The sequence below is a fragment of the Passer domesticus genome, chromosome Z (assembly GCF_036417665.1).
Source record: "Passer domesticus isolate bPasDom1 chromosome Z, bPasDom1.hap1, whole genome shotgun sequence".
In the NCBI taxonomy this organism is placed as follows: domain Eukaryota; kingdom Metazoa; phylum Chordata; class Aves; order Passeriformes; family Passeridae; genus Passer; species Passer domesticus.
The window spans coordinates 75038857-75062486 of NC_087512.1; the positions used below are offsets into that span (position 1 = coordinate 75038857).

Below are 23630 nucleotides of genomic sequence, written 5' to 3' on the forward strand. Positions count from 1 at the left end.
TCACTCACTTCTCCACTGAACTAAGTTATGCAGCTGAGATCTTTCATACTTTTATATAAGATCATAAAGTGGGTTTTCTTAGTTTTACTCTTTTTCTGCCTTTCAAGTCTTTGGGATGGAAAAACAGTAGACTTATTTCCAAAGCAAGATAGGGAATCAATATGCTGACACATAGAAACATACCCACTCACTATTTCACCTGTTTTTTTTTTCTTCCTCAGCAATGTGTTTTCACTGAGAACTTTAGATATTTGACATTTTCAGAAATGAGGACTTGAAATTTTACAGGAAGTTTATGATATTTCCAGGGAAGTTCTTACAGAAAACACTGCTGAATCTGGGTTGCTCTCAAAGGCTTGCACCTTACAGTCTTTTCGACTGACCTATTTAAATTTTACAACTAGGTCCTTGGGTATCTAACCACATTCCTCACTAATACTCGTGTCTCCTAAGCGTTAAACTAGGCAACTTGACTGTAATCCCCACACATTATATATATTCCACATCTCTGAAATCAAGGATTCAGCGACAGTTTCCATACAGCAACTTTGCTGCCAATTATCATTCTAGAAATCCCTTTGTGTTTTGACTGAGCTTTAAATTATTCTGCTGTTTCACCTGGAGAAAGAAACAGCGTGATTCATTGAGGTGACAATAAAAAGCAGGATTTCAATGGACAAAGAGAGGAAGAGGACTAGCAGTAGTGGTATGCAAAAAAGCACTAGAAAGCAAAAAGCACTGAAGTGAATGGAAAGTAGTGATCACAGGGAAAATAATAGAAAAATGTCTTCTACTGAATAGTGTAAGACCTAAGCATGATACAAATGATATGAAATACAGGATGAAGATTGTACTGGCCATGACTGGGATGAAGTTAATTTTCTTCATACCAGCCCACAAAATGCTGTCTTCTGGATTTTTAATTACAACACAGGTGGTAACACACCAGTGTTTTTGCTATTCTTGCACAACAACAAAGCTTTTTTCCTATTCTTTTACCCAGCAAGAGGTCAGGAAAGTACACAGCGACCCAAGCTGATCAACAGGGAATTCTGTATCATATCATGACACACTGAGCAATAAAAGCCCAGGGCAAGGAGGGAGAAGAGGAAGCCATATGTGATTAGGGCATTTGTCTTCCCAAGTTACTCTTACACAGACTGAGGCCCTGATTTCCAGGAAGTGGAAAGCAGCAAACAAATTCCTTCTTTTGCTTTTCATTTACATGCAGCTTTTCCTTCGTGTATACTTCATGTATATAGTATGTAACTGTCTCTATATCAACAGAGAAATCTTCTTGCCCTCCTAATTTCTCCTTGTCCCACAGGAAAAGGAAGTAAGCAAGCAGATGTGTGTGTCTGGCTGCAGGTCAGGTTTCAACTGCTGACAGTTAAAAAGTTTCTTGGCAAGGGGGACATGACATACAGAAACATTTTCCTCATACCCTAACATTCAAATATGAAATTGAAGTGCTCCATTTGATCCATCTTGGGACTGAAAACACATGGACGAGCATCAAGTCTGGGCCTATATTCAATCCCAATAAACAAATTGGTGAGTTCCCGTCAGACCTATATACAGCTTGCAAACATAACTGCATAACCGGATTTTAGGCTTATGCAATATTAAGTTCAAAACCAAGTGTATGTGCCAGTAACATCCCTGCTACTCTCAACACCATTCTTAACTTGAACTCGGATAAAACCCAAATACCCAGAGACACAATTAGAATAAAATCCTTTCAAACAATCAGAACAAAATTACATATGCAGAACCCAGCTACACAGTACCTCCTCCACGGTTTCCTGTATCTGCATAGGAATTGGTTTTGGAGATCGAAGACCTATAGGAACAAACACTGGAGCCTTGTTTACTTCCTCTGATGCAAAGCATTCATCTTCATCATCAAGCTCAAAGTCATCTGCCTCCTCATCCTCCTCCTCCTCTTGAGAAGCCCGGAGGGTGACAAAGGTTATCTTTGAACTTCTGGGTTCCTTCCCAGATTTTCTTCTCTGTGTAGTTTTCAAACTTTTGTCTCTGGTAACACTCACTTTAGCTTCTTGCCTTTGACTCCCCTTCTCACTACAATCAGCCTCACACTCAGAGGCAGAAGAAGTAGCAGTTTTTGGCTCCAACACATGTTCTGGCAGTGCTGTCTGTTTTGATGATCTCCTGAACTGCCTTCTAAAGTACAGAACAAAAACAGTAAAATCCAAGACCTTCCAAAGAGAGGTAGACTACAAATCAAAATAAACTAAATTAAAAAAAGAATTAGTTATCATTGTGACCAACAATGCAAACTATTAACTTAATAGTGACAAATAAATATTTAATCAGAAATTTAATTTCTTTCTGTGTACATAAGGCACTTACATACTAAGCAGTTTCAAAATGCTAGAAATGTTCACAATTAAATTTGCAAGATACACAATTCTTTGATTAGAAAGGTATGAAATAATTTAATTTTGAGGGATGTGGAAGATGTATACTTTTTAAGTCATAGGAACACTTCCAGTTGTCTTTTGCTAAAGCTAGACTAGAAGCCCCAAACTATGATACTTTAATTGATCAGACTATTGTTTAGAAACTGAAACTGTTAAGTGATAACTAATTACCTGCTCTGGTTTCTCAGACAGCATTCTCTTCAACATTCAGTTGCCTACCATTTCCTTCTTCAAAATCATGGGCACAACCACTTTGAGTACCAAAAGCAACTACAAACTTTCCCCTCAAAGTGGACAGTGGAAGCAAATGGTACCAGAGAACAGTACTAGCACAAAGTTTCTCTTCAGGTTAATACCACAATTCCTGTGCCCCCAGAAATGGGTACTCTCATGTCCTCCCCTATAAAATCAGGAATTTCTGTTGAAACCATGAGATAGCTTGGTGAGAGTGCTGGCTGTGTTCATTTTATGAGAATACAGGCAGAGTAAGAGACAAAGGAACATCTGCTAAGTTCAGATGGAAGACACAAAAGCTGACATGCTGCATGCACTCACAATACTCATGGCAGAACTATGGTCAGTAACTCTCAATCAACTGAGCTTGGTTTATAAAGCAAAACAGTTGTTTTACCTTGTGAGATTTCCTGAATGCCTTTCCTGTGAGGTAGAAAGCTGAGAATCTTTATCTTGCTCTATGTGTCTCTCACTCTCTGACGATATCCCCGGAGACTGGAGTGTAATGTCCTGCCTAATTCTCTTGTGATACGTTTCTTCAACATTCTCTGCAAAACTGTGTTTCCTTGTAGCTTCTGAGAAGGATCCAGCTTCCACTGTATTACTGAAGTTTTCCTGAACAGAGGAGATTATTATTACTGTATTAAGTGCCAAACATTTGTAACTGTTTTTGGTGACTTAAAGAACTTAGTTTGAGGATCTTGACAACGTGCCCAGCTGTCATCTCTGATAACTTAGGATATTCTTCCTCATTGTCTTTAATTTTGGGTTCTATAGCAGAGGTGTCATTAGCTGGTATTATCTATGAATTCTCAGTGCTGCTGGTAGTTAATAGACCAACACCATGCTCAATTTATCAAGAGGAACAATTCTCTAGAAGCTGGAAAGATGAATCATTTTCTAAAATTACCTATTAATTTAAAGAACAATTTACAGGAATGAAAATTTTTTTCTGCCTTGGGAACAAGATAGGAAAAAAAAGCTATCATATTTTATATAAAAGCATTTAAATATTATTCAACATATACACAGACAAACATCAGTAACCACAGTTCTGTCAACAATGGATACTTGGCTAAAAGAATATGTTAACTAGAAGTTTTAGCCATTCATATAAAAAATAGGGAACATCAGACAAACTTGACTCAGTTATCATAGCATTAGACAGAGCTGGAACTAGTCTGGGCTAAGTTAGGCCTGCTGAGCAAATTTAAGAAGGTCTGAACTTTGCTCACACTCATTTTAATTTCCAAGTATACTAAGACAGATTTAAGGCAATATCTGAAGTTAGGTAACTGCCTTAATTTCCATTGTTGAATGAATGACAAACAGTAAATTATTTTTCAACAGCATAAGCATGCATTTATTACAATGCAAATTTCTGATCACATAAACCATCAAACTTAAGACAACAGTGTATATTAGGCATTTCAACAGGTTTTGAATTCTAATCCCATTTATTCAGCATAGTTTCCAATAGTGAATTTTTTAAGAAATCAAAAAATCGCATTAACATTTTCCAGCCACATACTGGATTTCCGTGTCACATATTCTTCTAAAAACTTGGGCAAAAGGATTGAGGCATAACTGGCTCAAAATACATGATCAGCACTTACCCCTGATACACCTGTTTTTAATAACACCAAAACCTCTTCTTCATTTCTCTCAGTATTGTCCTCTTCCCTGTTTCCACACTCTTCAGGATACTCTCTTTTCCCAGTAAGTCTCATTAGGTCTGGCCTCAGGTTCCAATGGGGTTCCCTTCCTCTCTGTTCACTTTCTTCTCCAGAACTTAATTTATCATTGGACCTACAAAAATATGTTTCAACTTTTACTTCTGAAGAACTACAAAGTACACTCTATAAGCTTGGCTTACTATCAGATATTTAGCACTTCTAGCTAGAAATGAACTTAACTTGTGTTTCGAATTTTTATTTGCTTAGTTGGCTACATGTAAAAAAAACATAAAAGAAGAAAAAAAACCACTGCATAAGGGAGATAATTCATCTGCAGCACTGGACCTTCCTGATTAGTTTTGGGAAAGACTTTAGGAAAGAAAAGAACATTAAGTCAGATAGACTGGAAAGTGTCTGCTATACCAACACAGGTCTCCAAAATTAAGCAGCCAGAGAGAGGCAGACACCCAGACAGAGGAACACTATATTCACTAATTCCAGTGCTCAAGGTTCTACTGCTTTCAAAAAGGAATTTCAAAAAGATGCAATTCTTGTATCTGCTCAAACACGTTCAGATTGGTAAGACAGAAATCTTGGCCTTCTAAACTCATGACTTGAGAAAAGGGGACTAAGAGTAATCAAGAAGAATACAATTTTGTCAGCCTCATCTCAGTCCCTGGGAAAGCGATGGAACAACTAAATCTGGAAAACAACCTAACTTGGTAAGCATAGATTAGTAATGGGGAAGTTATGCTTAATCAACTTAATAACATCTTCCAATGAAATGACTGTATCGATAAGTGAAGGGAGAGCAGTATATCGTGTCTGCCTGGACTCCAGTAAGTCTTGTAACACTGTAGAACACTGTTTCTTCTAACATGCTGATAACTGAGCTCATACAGTATGGACTGAAAGTCCATCAAAAACTGATTGAGTTGTCAGGTTCTGAGGTTTGTGATGGACACAAAGTCCAGTTGGAGACCAACCAACACTGTGCACAATGTAATACTGTGTTGACTCCTATAAAGTACCTCCACAAAAACAATATGGATGATGGAGCAGAGTGTAACCTCAGCAAGTTTACAGATTAGACAGATCTGGAAGGAATTGCTTGCCAAGGACAAGACACCCAAAGGTTATACTGGCCTCCAGAGGGACCTGGAGAGGCTGGAGAAATGGGCTATGGGAACCTCAGGAAGTTCAGCACGGGGAGAAGCAGTCCTGCACCAGAAGAAGAACAGCCCAAAGCACCAGCACACGCGGCAAGCTTTCCCAGATGGAAAGCAGCTTTGCAGAGAAGAACCCGGTTGTCCTGGTGGTCTCCGAGTTGAACATGAACCAGGAAAGTGCTGTGGCTGCACAAACAGTTAATGGTGTCCTGGGCTGCAGCAGGAGCAGTGTTGCCAGCAGGCCAAGGGAGGTGATCCGTGCCCCTTGTTCAGCGCTGATGAAGCTGTGCCTGGAGGCCTGAACCGGTCCCGGGCTTCCTGCTAGGAGAGACCTGGACACACTGGAGACAGCCCCTCAGAGGGTCACACAGATGGTAAGGGGCTGGAAGCATCTCTCCTAAGACAAAAAGCTGAAGGAGCAGGAACTGTTCAACCTGGAGAGGAGGCTCAGGGGGAGCCTTCTCTGAAGGATCTGAAGAGATCCCTCTTCAACCGTTCCACAAAACCCCAGAGGGAGGCTGCAAACAGGAGAGAGCCAGGCTCTTTCCAGGGTGCCCAGTGATGGGACAAGAGACAGTGGGCAAACAGTGCAGGACAGGAGGTTCCTTCTGAGCACCAGGAAATCCTGTTTCACTGGGAGGGTTACCAAGCACTGGCACAGGCTGCCCAGAGAGACTGTGGAGACTCTATCCTTGGCAAGATTGAGAAGCTGTCTGGACACACTATTGGGCCACCAGCTCCAGGTGCCTTGACTGGGGGGTTGGATCAGAAGACTTCTAGCAGACCCTGCTACCCTCAACCATTCTGTGAGTCTGTGAAAGTCCACCATCATAGAAGACAAGAAGATTGTCAAGAAAGGCCCTTTTCTTGTTAGCACAAAGACTCAGATATTATTTCAGCATGATTTATGGAAGAGATTTTAGAGAGTTTTAGGGAGAGATGCAAACCAAAAGTTAATTCCAGAAACAGCAAAATTTAAAAAAAAAAATGGGGCTGCTCTGTGCAAGTTAAGACAGAGCAAAAGATAGCTAATAACATAACCCAGAGCTGTTGCATGTAAGTGGCACTATCTGCCTCATACTGCACATACATTATAAGCACCATCATAGGAAGTTCTACTACTGGAAAGAAAAATTGAAGAGACTCAGAATATATCTTACAGAAACATAAAGTGAGCTTGCTGTCTTCTTGCCAGTTCTCAATTATAAGAATTTATTAGTGAGCAATTCAGACAGCTAAACCCTGATTACTTGCTTCTACTCTCACCCATGAACTATCTTCTAAAAAGGAAAACAGCCTTTGAAAAAACCCCTAATCCTGTAAAAAACTGTTCTATTACTTAAGAACGCCACCTAGTGACTTGCACAGCACATAGTAGATAACAACTAGTACAGCTCAGAGCCAATGCTTCCAAAACCAAGCGCTGTATAAAAACAACTGGACAAATGCACAAAATTTTTAAAGTACTGTCACAGCTTAACCACAGCTGACAAGTAAATGCCATGAAGTCAGTCAGTGCCCAAACCCCAGAAAGGAGGAGAATGGAAAGAAAAATTAAACCTTGTGGGTTTAGAGATGAACAGTTTAATAATTATAACAAAGTAAAATATAAAATAATGAAAAGGAGAGGCAGACACACAGACAGAGGGCAATAAAACACAAGGAAACAAGCGATGCACAACTGCTCACTGCTTGCTGAGTTACACCCAGCCCGTCCCCAAGAAGTATTCAGTAGCTCCTAGCCACGTCCCTCCAGTTTATGGGGTGAGCATGATGCTCCATGGTATGTAATTTTCTTTTGGCCAGTTCACAGCAGCTGTTCTGGATGTGATCCCTCTCAGCTGCTTGTGCACCTGCTTACTGGTAGACCATGAGACACTGAAAAGTCCTCAACTTGGGATAAGCACTACTCAACAACTAAAATGTCAGTGTGTTATCAATATTATTCTCATATTGAATCCAAAATGCAGCACTGTACCAGCTACTAAGAAGAAAATAAACTCTACCCCAGCTGAAACCAAAATGAAAGTTTTTTTACTTTGAAAACAGGTAACTTTACCTTTCTGTGGTATCCTGAATGCCTCCTATAGCATCTGTAGATAGACATTCTTCTTGCTCTCTTTTGCTGTTGTAATTTGGTGATTTTTTAGAAGAACAAAGTGTTCCTGATGTCATGCTTCTTGAATTTATGTCTAGATTGTCATTATCAGCCAAATTTCCCAGAAGCAACAATTCTCTCATGTCATCCTTTGATTTGAGAAAAAAAAACCAACTACATTAGCAAAGTATATAAAAATATTTTACTTATTGTTATAACGAAATATATCACCTGTAAAATAAAGTATTGCAAATTATGATCACGTTGCTAACCTGAGATGAAACTTCATTTAAAAACTTACAAGTAGTTTATGGCACCATCACTGCTCTTTCTTCCTCTAGGAAGGCATTTAGCTAATAAAAACAGATACTAAAACCAATATAGTCCTTTATGAGAAGCAACCAAAGAGCTCAGGAGAAACCCAGAAACAGAAATGAAGCATGCAGGTAACTATTCATGTATCATGAATATGACTGAAATGTCAAAAATCAAGTTAAGTCTTTGTATGTCTTATCAACGTGTCAGTAGCAGGATTTTGGAAAACCCTGTAATAGCATGCAAATACTGAACAGGAATTCTTACCAGGCTGAAATTAATTAATGTATTTACAACAGCTTATTTAGATGCCTTAAAAAAAGCTAGTGTGGAACCAAGCATCAGTAAGTGTAGTCAGAAATAGAATCTCACTTTTGAGGAGAGGTTTTCAGATTCTTCTGCGACAGGCAGATTCTCTCCATGATTCCTTTCTTCTTCATCTGGGGCATCAAGTTTTTGTACTACTGGAGATCCATTTTTGCTGTATGTTCTTTCTAGGTCTGGTCTAGCTCTTGGAGACTCAATCCTTATGAACTGTCCTGGTTTCAGAGCACTTAGCTTGCCTTCTTGGGAGGTAAGTTTTTCAGTACTGGTGAATTTAAAGCAAACAAACAAAACCAGAAAATACAAACTTGACTTTGGCTGGGAGAGAAAAAAAGCACTTCTGCAGTGAAGTTTTGAATTAACACTTACACAAGACTCTGCTGTGTTTAAGACTAATAAAACTATATTTTCACATGTATTTCTCAATCATGGTTAACCTTGGAGCAGAAATAACAAAATGTCAAGGCATTCTTAACATAAAAAACTATTTGACTTGCTCACCATACCAACTTCAAAATATCAGTAGTCTAACACCTACTTAAGATCTTATTTTAACAACAATGGCAGTAAAATAGAAGAGCACATGGATGGACAAATGAAAGTCAAGTCTCTGATATTTTGAAAAATTTCTGTTACATATCTTACATGTATGATTGCTACTTAAGCACATACAGACCAAGTAACAAGAAATCTTGGTCAGGAAGACATATGAGCTCATACAAATCAAGTATGTACCAGATAAATAATGCCAAGGAGTGCAGCTAAAAAAAATGCTCTGAAAACACTGGAAGAAACTGTTTGTAGGCACTGAAAATATAAGACTGTAGAACGACAAAAGACAAGGAACAGAAGAATTGACATTTGCAAAGGTGTCTCATTATGCACAGACAAAAGCTTTTCAAATGCTATTCTGCTGAACTCAAACCTCACCTGCTTTGTTCAGACAATAAGGTTTCAGAAATAGAGAGCACCTGAGGCACCTCTTGCTGTTCCTGTTCCTCTTTGCTCAATACATCTGCTTGACACAATACAGCTTCATTTTCACCCTTTAACTGACAGTAAAAGAAGCATGAAGAAAAATAAAACTATGTGAGTTTGTAAACCAGAAAATACAAAAATAGAAACTATGCTATTTTCCCAGTTGGAGTAAATGTAAGAATCATGTTATCGTAATTCAATTTATATGCAAAAAGAAACAGAAGTCTTCATACTTCTGGGATACCTAGAGTTAAGTTCTTAAATACTATGTGCACCCAAGCATTATGGGAAACACTTGTCTATTCAGCATTCAATCAATTCCCTAATACATGAAGCACTGTGGAAACAAGATATTTCAGCAAATGGAAAACCTTTGAAAACTGGACACTGCAGAGGGCAGCACAGACACACCCAAGCCACAATAACATAGCCTCAAGATCCAGAAGGCCTAATAAGGTTTATGTCTGTATTTGTCACACTGGTTCCACAAAGAAGTCCCTCAAACATATCCCTCAACACTTCAGGCCGGTGACAGCTAATTTAGTAAAGAGGAGAATCAGACCTGCTTTGGTTCTACAGATTTGCCCTGTACAGAGCAGATGCATGTGCATGGTTCACAGGCCACAGGTCTAAAGAAGCCAAAGCTGAACCACAAGGCACTCTCAACTATGGGTGAGCTGACTGTGGCACTGATGGGAAATGAGAGATGAAGTACACAAGTACTTCTCATAGGCTCAAGAACAAAACCAGCTATTACCACTCCAAAACATCAGTCACTCTTGCAAAATTTAGCTGTATTCCAAATCTAAGGCAAGTCTACACAGATATCCCTACATCCATGACATGATTCATGTGCAACCCACAAAAAGTTACAGAGAACACATCACACTGTAAATTACTTTTGAGGATTTCCACATCTTTTCAAGTCCCTATTAAAGTGTCTGTGGGGACACACAGTGTCATTGACTTGTATGAAATAGAAGAGTATCAGGTACTGTAGTCATGAAGTTAATTAAAGCTTATCAAATTTTAAAAAACCCTTTTTTCATAAAAATAGCTGTCCTCGGCCTTCTCTTGAGACATTATACTAGATTACTCAACACAGACTTGATTCATCCAAACAGGAAAGATGAAATGAGAAAAAGAAGGTAATTCTTATGCATTTTTATTCTAGTTTGTATAAATGTCCATAATTTTTTCCTATCCTTTGTAAAAAAATTAATTAATACTTCAAGTTGTAGACCTCACTAGTTTCATACCTACAATACCTCAGCTTACCAGGGTTTGGGAATTTTTTTAATCTACTATATTGTCTCAGCTTCAGGCAATGCAACTTCAGTGTTTTCACTTCACTTCATAGAAGTGAACATGCACTTCAAACCGACTTTGAAGGCAAAGCCTTGCTCTTATTAAAGCTTACCATGACAGTATTGTCAAACTCATCTTTTTGCTCTGCTTCAGGCATTTTCTTGCTCTCATTTTCTGATGTTTGTAACTCCTTCTTTGCAACAGCTCTTACCAAGTTTGGCTTGTATCTCTTGTTCTGCGCCAGCTGAATAGCTGGAAGAGGTGCATATTGACATTCTTCTTGAGTGCTGTTTGTGTCATCAATGCAAAGTTAAGACAGAAAAAATAATCCAAAAGTTAGTACAAACACAAACACAGGTCCATTAGAATTACGTGCAAAAACCACTGAGTTCTGAGAAGAAATCTTGTGAACTAAAAGTTCAGCTGAGTTTAAATTGCAATCAACAAATTGTTCCAGTGGAGATTTTGAAGCACCGGTCTCTTAAATACTTCCAACAACAGAATTAACTAACTCACTGAAGGTATTAACTTACTAACTACTTGTTACCACAAAACCAAAGCAATTTTCACATGGTTTCTCTTGATACGCAAAGTAGCATTTCCCCACTTAAATGAAATAAATCCATTCTTTCAGATGATGAAACAGTTATAAAGTGAATGCTCATTAATGTCATGCTTAGCATAGAAGCTGCTGAAATTGTAGTATCACTGGTGTTAAACTATGACAATGGACATTTTGTGCAGTATTTTCATTAGACTATGTTTGCCAGATGGCAATGCACTGGCACAATGATTTCCTTGTAAAATTCTTTCATTGTGCAGTCGAGGATGAAAAGTAGATGAGCTCTTACCCTGCAATAGTAGTAGAAATGTCATCTTGGCTAATTTCAGATAGGCAGAATTCCAGTTCACCATCCTCTGATCTTGGAAATGTTTTTGGTGACTTACAACTTGGCCTCCCAGATATTTCCTGAGAGCTAAGTGACTTCTCCTTTCCCAAGGATTCTAGTGCATTTAAGACTTCACATTTTCCTGCTTTCTGAAAAATGTAAACACAAGAACCAGAAAAAGCTGTAATAATAAACCAGAAGGAGACTTTATGATGTCTATGAAGTTTAATACTCACCACTCTGAAAAACTCAAGAGTTTTTTGTACTCTCCTACAAACTCCTCTGTAACTGCTCACTAATGATTTCCCAGTCTTTCCAGGACAAATACACACTTTTTTAATTTAAGACAAAAAAGCCTGAAATCTGTTCCATCTTCTATTAATACTTTTTGTTTCTTCCCTGTCATCTCTATAATGCCACTTTGGGTCAGAAAGACATCTGGACATTTAACAAGAGATTCATCATATCATCATATGTGAGTCATCTTCTTCTCCTCAAATATGACCAAGTGAAAAGCACATAAGTTTTAAGGCGGAAAATTTAAGCTTTTGAAAAAAATGTTTCAAAAAGCTAACTCAGCATTTTTAAAAATCATCAGTACTTCATTTCACAAAACCAAAAGCTCATATATAACTAAAGGAAAAAGCCAAAAGCCTTACATCTGTGTCAGGAGGGATGCTACATTGACTATCACACTGCATCAAACTTTCTTCCTTGTTGGTATCTTTCTGTGATGCACCTTTACTATTTACATCCAGAACTTCCTTTCTACTAGTTGTTAAATTTGGCTTTGGTCTCTGGAAGCGTGTCCTCAGTAGCCAAGCTGATGATACAATACTTTTCTCCTCTTCCTTCTGAGGCTGAGATTCCCTGCAAAAACAAGCAAAGGAACAATAAAAGGCATGGGACAATACGGCATACTTGTATACAGCTCTCAGAACAATAACATTATTGATATCAAAAAGAGCCAATAAAAAATCACCACAGATGCCTCTGTATCTTATAAATATGTAAGCAAAGAAGTTAACTGTCACTTCAACTTGCAACCTGGAAGACAAGTTGAGACATTTTACCGTGATACATACTTTTTACAAATACCTTCCTCTAATCATGTTTAAAACTACCCAGAAGACTTACAGGATACCTGTGGTTGACAATTTTTTTTAAGGGGCACTTTAATAAGAAACTAGACTCTGTACTCAAGGACCTATATAAGCACACCAGAATGCACAGGGGAGACCAACATGGAGAAGATAATCACAGGGACTGAACATTAGAAAAGTGCATTTTTTTTAAAACTAGGCCAATAGTTCAAAGATGAAATTAACATCCAAGAGCATATAAATTTAATGCTTTCAAGCTCTTGGGGTGTTGTTAGTTGAAGTCTAGTATTGTCTTGATTAAATATGTCTTTATATATATAAAACTTGTAATGGCAGAGTTGAATGTAATATAGTATAATACCTAGAGATACCAATAGCTTTGAACCATTCCTTGTCTCAATTGAAGTGAAATAACCTTACCCTGTACTAGAATCTGAAACTTGTTTGGAGACATCTGACAATCCCTTTTTACTTTCATTGCTTTCTGCTTCTGAAGACTTTTCTTGGAAACACTGTCTTGTATTTGAGTTCATCTCAGAATCTGCAGAAACATCTTCTAACGTCACACTGGGTGGCTGCGTGCCTTCATGAACTGTTAAATCCTAAAACGAATAAAAGTTCCACTTTGTTAAGACAAAACATTTACTCAGTCTCTCTTCTAGGAGAGCAGGAGGAAAATGAGAAAGTTTAAATATTTTCTACAGAAACACTAAGATTTCTCTTTCTTCTTGTCACCCAACTAATATCAGTGTCTGCTATAAAGGTAAAATATATTTATATTTTCTCTTTTAAGTGGTTCATCTTCCGAGGCATTTTTTCTTTGCATTTCCCTTTTCAGATCTGGTATCACATTACAACCAAGTCAGATATATTCCATTTCCATGTATGCTGGTTTTGACTAGGGTAGAGTTAGTTTTCTTCACAGTGTTAAGTATGGGGCTGTGGTTTGGGTTTATGCTGCACACAAGGTTGATAATACAGAGATGTTTTCATTATTGCTGAGCAGGGTTTACACAAGGCTTTTTCTGCTTTTCATATTGCCAAGCTGGAGAGGAAACTGGGGGGGCATGGAAGGATGGGAGGGGACATAGTCAGGACAGGTAACCCAAACTGACCAAAGGGATATTCCATGTCCTTCTGAGGCATGGACAGGCAACTCAGTATACAAAGTGGGGGAAATGGCTTTTGTCTCTCCAAGTAACCATTAAGTGTGATCAAGCCCAGCTCTCCTGGAAGTGACTGAGCCCTGCCTGTTCATGGGAAGTAGAAGAGTTTCTGGTTATGCTCTGCACATGAGTATAGCTTCTGCTTTCCCTACTAAACCTTATTCAGGGTTACCCAGCACTCAGGGGTTTATCTCAGGCCCTGTTTTCCAGCTTTTACCCTTCCAGTTCTGTCTGCAGTACTGCTGGTGAGGCAGTGAGCAAGTGAGCTGGTACTTAGTTGCTGACTGTGCTTAAACCTAACACCATGGAAAACAGAACCCAAGTGCAAAAATGAGGAAATTTTATTACTGTAAATTTATTTTTTTCTGAAATAATAAATAAAGCATGCAAAGCCTATCCCTACAAATTATGTAGTATGTACCTAGGTCTTTGTTACCAAGACTTCTATTAAGGACCCAACAAAACAGTGTGCATAAGCAATTGCTCAAGAAACTTACACTTCTGAGGCAGGGATCATTGTTTTCACCTCGATGGTGTGTGACACCTTTTACTGCTTCTCCACCTTCAGTTGTCTCCTCTTCAGGATCTTTTTTATCTATCTGTTCTTTTTGCCTTGCAACAGTTCTTCCTAAATTTGGTTTTGGTCTCTGTATTCTACCTCTTTTTAGAGGTGTTTGATTCAACGCAATCCGTTTGCTATCTTCTTTTAAACCAGCTGTTTCATTAGACCTGGAAAACATATATGATCCCTGAAGTACATACCACATCTGAAAGTGGGAGGAGAGTTGGAGAACAGGTGCTTTTTTCCCTCTTTATTTTAAATAGTTATTAACATACACTTACCTAAAATGTATTACTAGCTTCCTGAAAGAATAAAATTGGAAATGTAGCTACTAGGGACTGAGAGTTTAAACTTATGGTGCCCTGCTATTTTCCTCTTCCCATTGGTGACAGCATATCACACTAGAGAGACCTTTTTCTGATCCATAATGGACCTCTTTGTATTCCTATCTAGTCTAGATGGACCTAATTTAATAAGGAGTTTAAAAATATGTAAATATTCAGAGTTTTTCTTTAGTGAGTTCAGAAAATAGATAAGCAACTTTTTAATCTTACTAATGTAAAAGTATTAGCAGTGCATTACTAGAATGGTCAGATTCTTCTACAACTTTTTACACTGAGCATCAAGTCACAGAGCAGGTTAATGAAAGTAGTAACTGGAATTTTTTTTCTGGCAGATTATCACACCCAATTTATCCCCATCAATCCTCTTAACTATCTCCCTTTAAAAGACAAACTTGAGATTTTGGATTTTTATTTCTGTTCTTGGTTTTGGTTGTTTTGGGATTTTTTTTTGTTGGGAGTATTTGGGGGAAAGTTGGCTTTTTTCAGTTTTTATTTTTTACAATCTCCTCTATAAAACATATTACTCCTTTTACACTACAGCTGCCACTTCAGTGAAGAAAAACAAAACACTTAATAAACATGTGCATTACATTGCCCACACACTGAATTTTTTTCTTCTCTTATTTGACATCTAACACTTAACTACACTTTAAGAACACTTACTTCTATTGTTTAAATACCTAACCACTGAAATGTATGCATTTTAGTATTAAAAGTGAGTAGCTAAGGCTGTTTATTTTTTGAGGGACTAAATTTTCAGCTTTTTTACATTTATCATGATTGACTTATAATTTAAAAGTACAACTTTAAAAATGAAAATGCTTAATATATGTTTCATAAATTAATGAAGATTCCTATTTTCCCCTCAATTTCTGTAGTGCAGAAGTTCCTTCAAAAACTTCTATAATTACCATACAAAATACTACCAGAAGTGACAAGAACAATAAACTGCAGGACAGCAGTGCTTATCTTCGTATTTTTCTCATACTTACTGAGACATTGTCTCCAGGACTTTGTCATCTTTTTCTGCAGTATCTTCACTGGTATCATCAGATCTATTACCTTGGTCGTTCTTCTGAACAAAAACAGAGCATTATGACATGAACTGTCTTACATTCATTAAGTACACCATCACCTAACTGACCAAGTAAATGTTCATAAGAGGAGACAAAACAGATTGCTTATGACACACAAAAAATTACAGGATAAATTTCTCAGTCAGACAGGTGCAGTAAAAACTACAGCAAACACCTGAAGTTGTATTTGCTGCAGGACATGAAAGACTATTGGTATCTACTTTTTGTGTAACAACCTCTCACCATAGCTGAGGTTACTAAGCAATACCAAGCTATCACTGAAAGCAGGTTAAGTAAGTGGCTAATTCCTGTTCATGCTCAGGAGCAAAAAAAGGAAAGGAAAAAAAGATAACATTACTGCTGTATCCAGCAGCTTATTATCTTCAGTAATGTTACTTTATTAAATACCTTCTCAGTTTCCCCCTTAGGCTGTAGATGGGATTTTTTATCATTTCCTGTATCTTTTTCAGGCTCTTCCTTCCTTCCAGATGCTCTTGTAACATTAGGTTTAAACCTCTGTCGAAATCCTCTACCTATTGTCTTTGCAATTGCAGTTTTTTCAGGTTCTCTGCACAAAGGATCCACAACAGTGACATTTATTACATAATATTCAAGCCTATCAATACTGCACAATCTTGCACAATTTCTTTACTTGAATTTTGTTGTCTTCAGAAAGATTTGCCCAAACTTATGCAAGTTGCTTTACATAAGAAACAAGCTTTTTTTAGTCTTACAACGCATGAAAACTCAATTTATCTATGTATTAAAAAGAGATTAATTTGTCACACAATTGAGGAATTTAACTAGATTTCATATCACAGCTGCTTCTGCAAGTGCCAGAAGCAGAGCCATTACCTTACAACTGAGGCTGGCAAGAAAGCAAAGCCACAGTTATCACTCTCCCCCTCTCAAATTACAGGCATTGCTGGTACTTCAATGCTTTCCAGAAACGAAGTGTGTACCTTCTACCTTAGTACCACCTGATATCATCCAAAAAAATGTTAAAGTCAATTTTGAAACTTACATTAAAGCTTTACAGTTTTTGCTATCTTTTGCAAGAAGAACTATATGGAATAGATTAACAGTTATAGTCAGTTCATACCAGGAGACTGGAAAAGTGATCTCCATACTTACTGAGAGGCAGTGTCCAAATCGCTGTTCTCTACTTCTGTGGCTTCATTTTTGTTTCTTCTATTCTCCTCTTCAGAGCACTGGAATTGAGGCAAGGAATATTACTCTTAGACAAGCGTGCAGGTATCATAGTAGCAGTTCCTAAAATATTATTTCTGTGGCTGGCCCACAGTATCCCCATTGAGCAAAAGAGATGCAGCAACAAGAATATACTAAGTAACAATCCTCTTTCTGACCTTTTCACCTGCATTTGCAAGGGCTGGAGAAGAAGTTTCGGCTTCCATTTTGTCTTGTGTTGCTGTCTCCCTCCTTCCAGATGACCTCACTAAATTTGGTTTAGGTCTTTGCAAGCACCTTCTATGTGCTGACTTTTCAGTTTTCCTTAAGATATCAAGAAAGGTGGTATACATTATTACCAAAGAGAAACTTAAAGTTCAAGATGTACTTCAAGAGCATCACAGACCACATGGGTCAAGACATTACATGTAGCAAGACAATAAACAGAAAAAAACCCTATTGCATCTTTCTGATACTAAAAGACATGCTATAAAGTTATGAAAAGAGCATCAAGTAAACCTTAACTTTGCTGGCTTTCAGTGGAATCTACTTCAAAATACTTTAAGGAAGTATTTCCTGCTGTTAAATAAATAAGAATATTTTTTCTCCTTGGGATTCACAATTCACGTCAGTGGATTAATTTTATATAGAAACAATATAAATCTGCCCTATATACAGTGTTTTGCATCCACCTCTCCTGTCCCCCCATCCCCTTTCAAAGCTATCTCAGTCATGGAAAACCAAACTTTTTTTCAAATACCTTGTCCTACTGCCAGCATCCACACCTTACTGAAGAATGGGGTACGTACGTCACTTTCTTTGTTCTTAACCACTGCAATGGCATGTCCTGGGATGCACACACTGACACAGCCCTACATCTTATCAATAATCTTCAGATTGGGAACTACTACCTTTTCTTATATTCTCCCTAGAACAGGATAAATAAAGCTTTGACAGTCTTTACCATAAGAGTGAGCTGCCCTTCAAAAAGGGAAAGATAGAAGTATGAAAACCAACTTAGCATAAACTAATACCTCATCTCTAAACTAATACCCAATCTCAGCATCTCTAAATCACCTTTAAAAGACTGTATCATGAAATAAGAATTTGATGGTCATGCAAAAATGGAAATCTTAGACACAGACTACTTCAAATATAATTTCTCAGTATGAGAAACAGTCACCAAAATTGACTTCATAAAGGAGTGCAGAGAAGAGAGACATTTTGGAGCATCTTCTATCTTAGAAGCTTGCACCAAGTTCCTAAAAGGAACAGTTTTCCAAATAGGAAAAAAGAAATACACCATACACATGACATGTACAGCTAATAATCTCTGATGGACAACCACAAATGTCAAAGAATTCAGTGAGGCCCTTCTATTAAAAAACCAAAAATTAAATTTCACAGCCAAGTTTACCCAAAATGTGGCAGAATTTTATCATTCTCTTGCTCTTGCTGGCTGTAGAAAGGCTAGGGTTTTTTTCTCAACGTTTAGCTAAGTCTTTCTTCCTATTCCTACCTACCATTTAGATCTTAGCTAATGCACTGCTACTGAGTAATCAAAATTTCTACCAAAAAGCTTCACTGAATATGGAAAAAAATCATCACAATCTCCTGACTGGTTCAACCTGCTATGGTCAATTGGAATTATCTTCAAATTGAGTAGATACAGGTTTACTTCAAGTAAACCTGTATCTATACCTCAAAGTAAAATAATTCTACTTACATGATTTCAGACTGTGAACCACATTCTGATGCACTCCGCTTTCCATCTGGTTCTTGTGAGTGATGTGTATCTTCACTCTGAGGGAGAAATGTTGTAGAGAAGAAATCTTTCTAATTGGCCCAGCCTTGAACAACAGTCTTGACCATCTTTGCAGACACCAGAGATTGGCTCTACTGCACATGGAAGAAGCTTCCAGCAGCATCTCATCATCCAGAAGCCACCCCTCTAGCCCCTTGCTACCATAATCAGGCTACGTAAAACCAATACATCAAGGCACCTGGAGCTGGTGGCCCAATAGTGTGTCCAGACAGCTTCTCAATCTTGCCAAGGATAGAGTCTCCACAGTCTCTCTGGGCAGCCTGTGCCAGTGCTTGGTAACCCTCCCAGTGAAACAGGATTTCCTGGTGCTCAGAAGGAACCTCCTGTCCTGCACTGTTTGCCCACTGTCTCTTGTCCCGTCACTGGGCACCCTGGAAAGAGCCTGGCTCTCTCCTGTTTGCAGCCTCCCTCTGGGGTTTTGTGGAACGGTTGAAGAGGGATCTCTTCAGATCCTTCAGAGAAGGCTCCCCCTGAGCCTCCTCTCCAGGTTGAACAGTTCCTGCTCCTTCAGCTTTTTGTCTTAGGAGAGATGCTTCCAGCCCCTTACCATCTGTGTGACCCTCTGAGGGGCTGTCTCCAGTGTGTCCAGGTCTCTCCTAGCAGGAAGCCCGGGACCGGTTCAGGCCTCCAGGCACAGCTTCATCAGCGCTGAACAAGGGGCACGGATCACCTCCCTTGGCCTGCTGGCAACACTGCTCCTGCTGCAGCCCAGGACACCATTAACTGTTTGTGCAGCCACAGCACTTTCCTGGTTCATGTTCAACTCGGAGACCACCAGGACAACCGGGTTCTTCTCTGCAAAGCTGCTTTCCATCTGGGAAAGCTTGCCGCGTGTGCTGGTGCTTTGGGCTGTTCTTCTTCTGGTGCAGGACTGCTTCTCCCCGTGCTGAACTTCCTGAGGTTCCCATAGCCCATTTCTCCAGCCTCTCCAGGTCCCTCTGGAGGCCAGTATAACCTTTGGGTGTCTTGTCCTTGGCAAGCAATTCCTTCCAGATCTGTCTAATCTGTAAACTTGCTGAGGTTACACTCTGCTCTATTATCTAGATCATTCGCGGAGCAGCACAAACATCCCAATGTGCGTTCCACTCAAATCAGTTTCCAACACCGTGCCAGTAAGCATATGCCAGCAAAATCCTGCTCCTAGGCCTAGCTATTCATATTGCAGTCATTCACTTTTGAACAATTAAACTGTTCAGCTGTATAAATTATCTATGAGGTAAGTCAGGCATGCACAGTATACCCTCTGAATATATTTAAGTTAATGGACAGCCCATTAAGCCCGCAAGAAATGACAGTATTTCAATTTTGATGGTTTTCTCAGGCCTGTTGATTGTTTTCCACTTGATGGTGAAAATATTACAAAACCAATCCAAAAATGGCTTTGATTTACAAACCACTTTTAATGACCAAGGGCAAGGTCTTGAGATGAACTGCACAGAAAAATAGTAATACCTTTGATTCCGTAGTTTCTACACATCCTGATTCCTTGCTTCTAATATTTGAAACTGGTAGCTCTGAAATCTGGCTTTCCTGTGATGCGTTATCTCTAATATCTCTGGCTCTCAATTTAGCAGGTTCTGGTTCTAGTATAGCATCATTGCTATCTTCAAGGCTGCAATAAATAAAAGCATACAGTAATATTAGTATACTTGTAGGAAAAAAGGTGATCCTGCTTACAGACAGAGAAGTTGCACAAAAAAACCCCTCAATTTTGACACTAAATAACTACCCATGTTTCAGAGAATCTCATGAAATTTTAATAATATTTGCACACTATCTTTTCAGACTAATTTTTTGCAGACTATTTTTGCAGACTAATAATACTTGCAGAGCTTTAAAACCACTTTTGTACTTTTGCACTGCAATTATAAGATTATGTAGAAATCTCATCTGATTATTCTAGACTTATTGCTTTTACGAAAATAAACTTTAACACAATCAACGGCATGCCAATGTTTTTTTCCTCTGATCTTTTGTAACAATCTACATTGAGTCCAAAGGCAAATAACTGTCCCTTCATATACTTCTAATGAACTACTAAAGAAAATGGAAGTTTGGGAATATGTATAAAATAACAAACAATTACAATGCAGCTAAATACAACAAATTAACACACAAAATTCTGAAGCAACAGTCACAGTATCATAATGAATTTTTCAATTCACCATTTTCACATATAATGAGTTTAATAAACAAGCATTCACTTTCTTTTTAGTAAAAGTATGCCCAAAACTGAACCCAAAAGCTTGGATCTCACACAAATTCTGCATAAATAAAATCTAAGTATCATTCCTTTTCCACAAGAATAATTTTATTACAGATAAAAATTCCAAGCATATAGTAACTCAACTTAGCAACATTATCAACCTGTGCTTCTAGAGAAATATTAGAAGTTAGGATAAATATTCATCTTCCTAAACACTCTTAAAAAATGAAATAACTTTTGGAAACTACTTTAGTAATTATGTGCATTAATTTTGCAAGGGCAGCCAAGTAGCACAGACAATATTTTGATTACATAAATCATAAATAGTTTGCTAAACCCCAGGACAGTTCTCAGAAACCTGCATATTCTGTGGCAGTTAAATGGTGGCTATTATGAATAAATAAAACCAATATAAAAAATTTAAGCTATTTTTTTGTTTTGCCTAAGCTTTCCATTATAAACATTACCTGCATAAATTGACACCACCTTCTCTCTCCATTTGGCTGTTCACTGATGAACAGGATTCTGATCTCTCTTCCTCTGTAACAGCAGTCTCACTTTGCTTTCCTTCAATAGCACAATCCACTTCTTCTCCACAGGTGGTATCACCATCACTGCTTGCATCATGTATCACTTTTTTCCCTGATAATTAATAAGAATTAAATCAGTTGAGGCATTCTGGGAAACATCTTGGAATTTCAGTAATCAAATCCTACCTACAGTGAAGAAGAGTTAATGTAAGACTAAAATTCCACCAGAAAAGGTATAAGTATTAAGATTTAAGAGAACAAAGTATGTTTAGATTTAGAATGAAAGCTGATTTTAAAACACATCATTCCACAACCTCCCCACAAGGCAGACCAGCAACTTAAATCAAAGACCAAAATCTGACTTTAAAGTTAGCAACGACTTTCTATAAATTTTCTATTTGAACATTTAAAAGTGAGCATTTTTGCCTCTTACTTTTATTAGAGGACTTCCCTTCTTCAGCAGTTTTTGAAGGAACAGGCACTTCTTTAGGAATATTCTCCACTTCCTGTTCAAGATCATCTTTTTTCTTCCTCTTTCTCTTCTTTTTGGCTAATGCTGGCTCTAAGGCAACCTCTTCTTCTGCCTGTTCAGAAATGCCCAGAGATTCCTCATTTTCTTTCTCAGCTGTCACACCATCTGCTTCTGTTTCTGCATCAGAAATTCCAGCTTCCTGAGGTTCATCTTGATCATTAGCAGCTTCTGTGCTGGCAGCTTTTGCTAATGAGACAATATGGTTCTTGGTCAATAGACTGGTGGAGTACTAGGAGCCACAAACAGCAAAGGCATTTCTACTAAAAACATTTGTGTACTCATGTATCATTGCCAATACACTGCCAGGTGTATGAGCAGGACTGGGGAACATCAGTCACTGACTTGCCAGAAAAGTGTCAGCATTTAATGCAAAACACATTCTGTACATGGGACAACACTGCAACAGGGAAAAGTCAATACGAGATGTAAAGCAAATTTAGTAAATGGTATTGTGCCTGTGCTTTTTTGCACTTGATGCAGCCACATTTGGATTCAGGGAAAAAAAGACATTGCTACTCCTGCAAAGAATTTTTGTATGTCTGCAGAAATAGGTGATGACGGTAACAGAATGTATGCCATACAAAAGCAATTTTTCATCAAGAAATGTGTATCAGTTGATCCTTCCAGCTTACATAAGGAAGCTGAAATATTTATCTAATGGTTAACAATTTATTTTCTGGGTTTTGTGAGTTACTAAAATTTTTCTCCCCCCTATTTTAAGGACATTTTGTCTTGATCCTCTATTTAACCACCAGAACCTTTCATTCCCTTTTCATTCATCTTAAATGAACTAATTTCTCTGTAATTAAGAACTCCAAAATGCAAGAGAAGTAGAAAAGCATACTCACATTGCTTTATGCATGGCATACCTTTAATCTACCACTAAAGTGTAGAAACAAGATTTCTCTACATGGTTTTAAGTCCTAATACATGGGATGTTTTACTTAGTCACATCCAAAACCAAGGGTATAGAAAAGCAGCAACTACTTCAATTTTAAGAGATCTTGCTTCCTAGCTAGCATCCCTTTTAAAAATATGTTCACTTGTTTGTTTTACAATACCACTTACAAAAGGATAGGTCCTTGTGGAACAAACAAGTGAACAATGCCAAAAAATTAGCAAGAAATGTATGAAACAGCATCAGTATAACTGCTTTTAATTAAAGCACATCTGTCAAAGGTCCTTTCCCAATTACTGAGGCAGTAAAACACAGTGGTGATCAACAGTGATTAAACATAATCTATTTTGAATAGACCAGAAAGATAAATCAACTTTTACATCATTCTCTGAAAACAATCATACTGCTCAGACTCAGGAAGTTAAACTACTATCAAAGGAGAAACAGAGCCCTTAAAAGAAGAGGATTTAAAATGAAAGAAAACTTTCAACACATAAGAGTTTGCCAAAAATATGATTTTGGCCCAAAAATTCTAGAAGTGGATTAATTAGCAACTCATGGAGATACTTACCAACTGGTAAACGAGAATATCAGCACTTCAGATTGTGGAAGACCACCATTTTCACCATGGTATCATGGTGGAAACATGGTATGTTTCTGCTCTGTTACTAATGATTACCATCATGTACATCAGTAAACTACATCTGAAAATGTTCCACTATGAAGCTAAGATCTTCTTGTCCTGTCTACAACAGGGAAGGAAA

At 38.0% G+C, this 23630-nt stretch overlaps 1 protein-coding gene across 2 annotated transcripts in view; it reads right to left on the minus strand.

Annotated features, from left to right (window-relative positions):
- BDP1 (B double prime 1, subunit of RNA polymerase III transcription initiation factor IIIB) overlaps nucleotides 1–23630 on the minus strand; it is a 51246-nt gene that overhangs the window by 16760 nt on the left and 10856 nt on the right. Inside the window, exons 10-28 of one of the 2 annotated variants that reach the window (XM_064403237.1) lie at nucleotides 21870–22154; nucleotides 21374–21548; nucleotides 20153–20312; nucleotides 18602–18678; nucleotides 17055–17199; nucleotides 16822–16898; nucleotides 16096–16255; nucleotides 15604–15683; nucleotides 14203–14434; nucleotides 12960–13141; nucleotides 12096–12306; nucleotides 11398–11585; nucleotides 10659–10833; nucleotides 9191–9312; nucleotides 8309–8525; nucleotides 7583–7770; nucleotides 4295–4487; nucleotides 3076–3293; nucleotides 1791–2184 (exon numbers count right to left, since the gene is read on the minus strand). In XM_064403237.1, coding sequence (XP_064259307.1) covers nucleotides 1791–2184; nucleotides 3076–3293; nucleotides 4295–4487; nucleotides 7583–7770; nucleotides 8309–8525; nucleotides 9191–9312; nucleotides 10659–10833; nucleotides 11398–11585; nucleotides 12096–12306; nucleotides 12960–13141; nucleotides 14203–14434; nucleotides 15604–15683; nucleotides 16096–16255; nucleotides 16822–16898; nucleotides 17055–17199; nucleotides 18602–18678; nucleotides 20153–20312; nucleotides 21374–21548; nucleotides 21870–22154 — 3479 coding nt within the window. Of the gene's footprint in view, nucleotides 1–1790; nucleotides 2185–3075; nucleotides 3294–4294; nucleotides 4488–7582; nucleotides 7771–8308; nucleotides 8526–9190; nucleotides 9313–10658; nucleotides 10834–11397; nucleotides 11586–12095; nucleotides 12307–12959; nucleotides 13142–14202; nucleotides 14435–15603; nucleotides 15687–16095; nucleotides 16256–16821; nucleotides 16899–17054; nucleotides 17200–18601; nucleotides 18679–20152; nucleotides 20313–21373; nucleotides 21549–21869; nucleotides 22155–23630 lie in introns of both variants that reach the window. The other variant, XM_064403236.1, reaches the window with a different exon arrangement.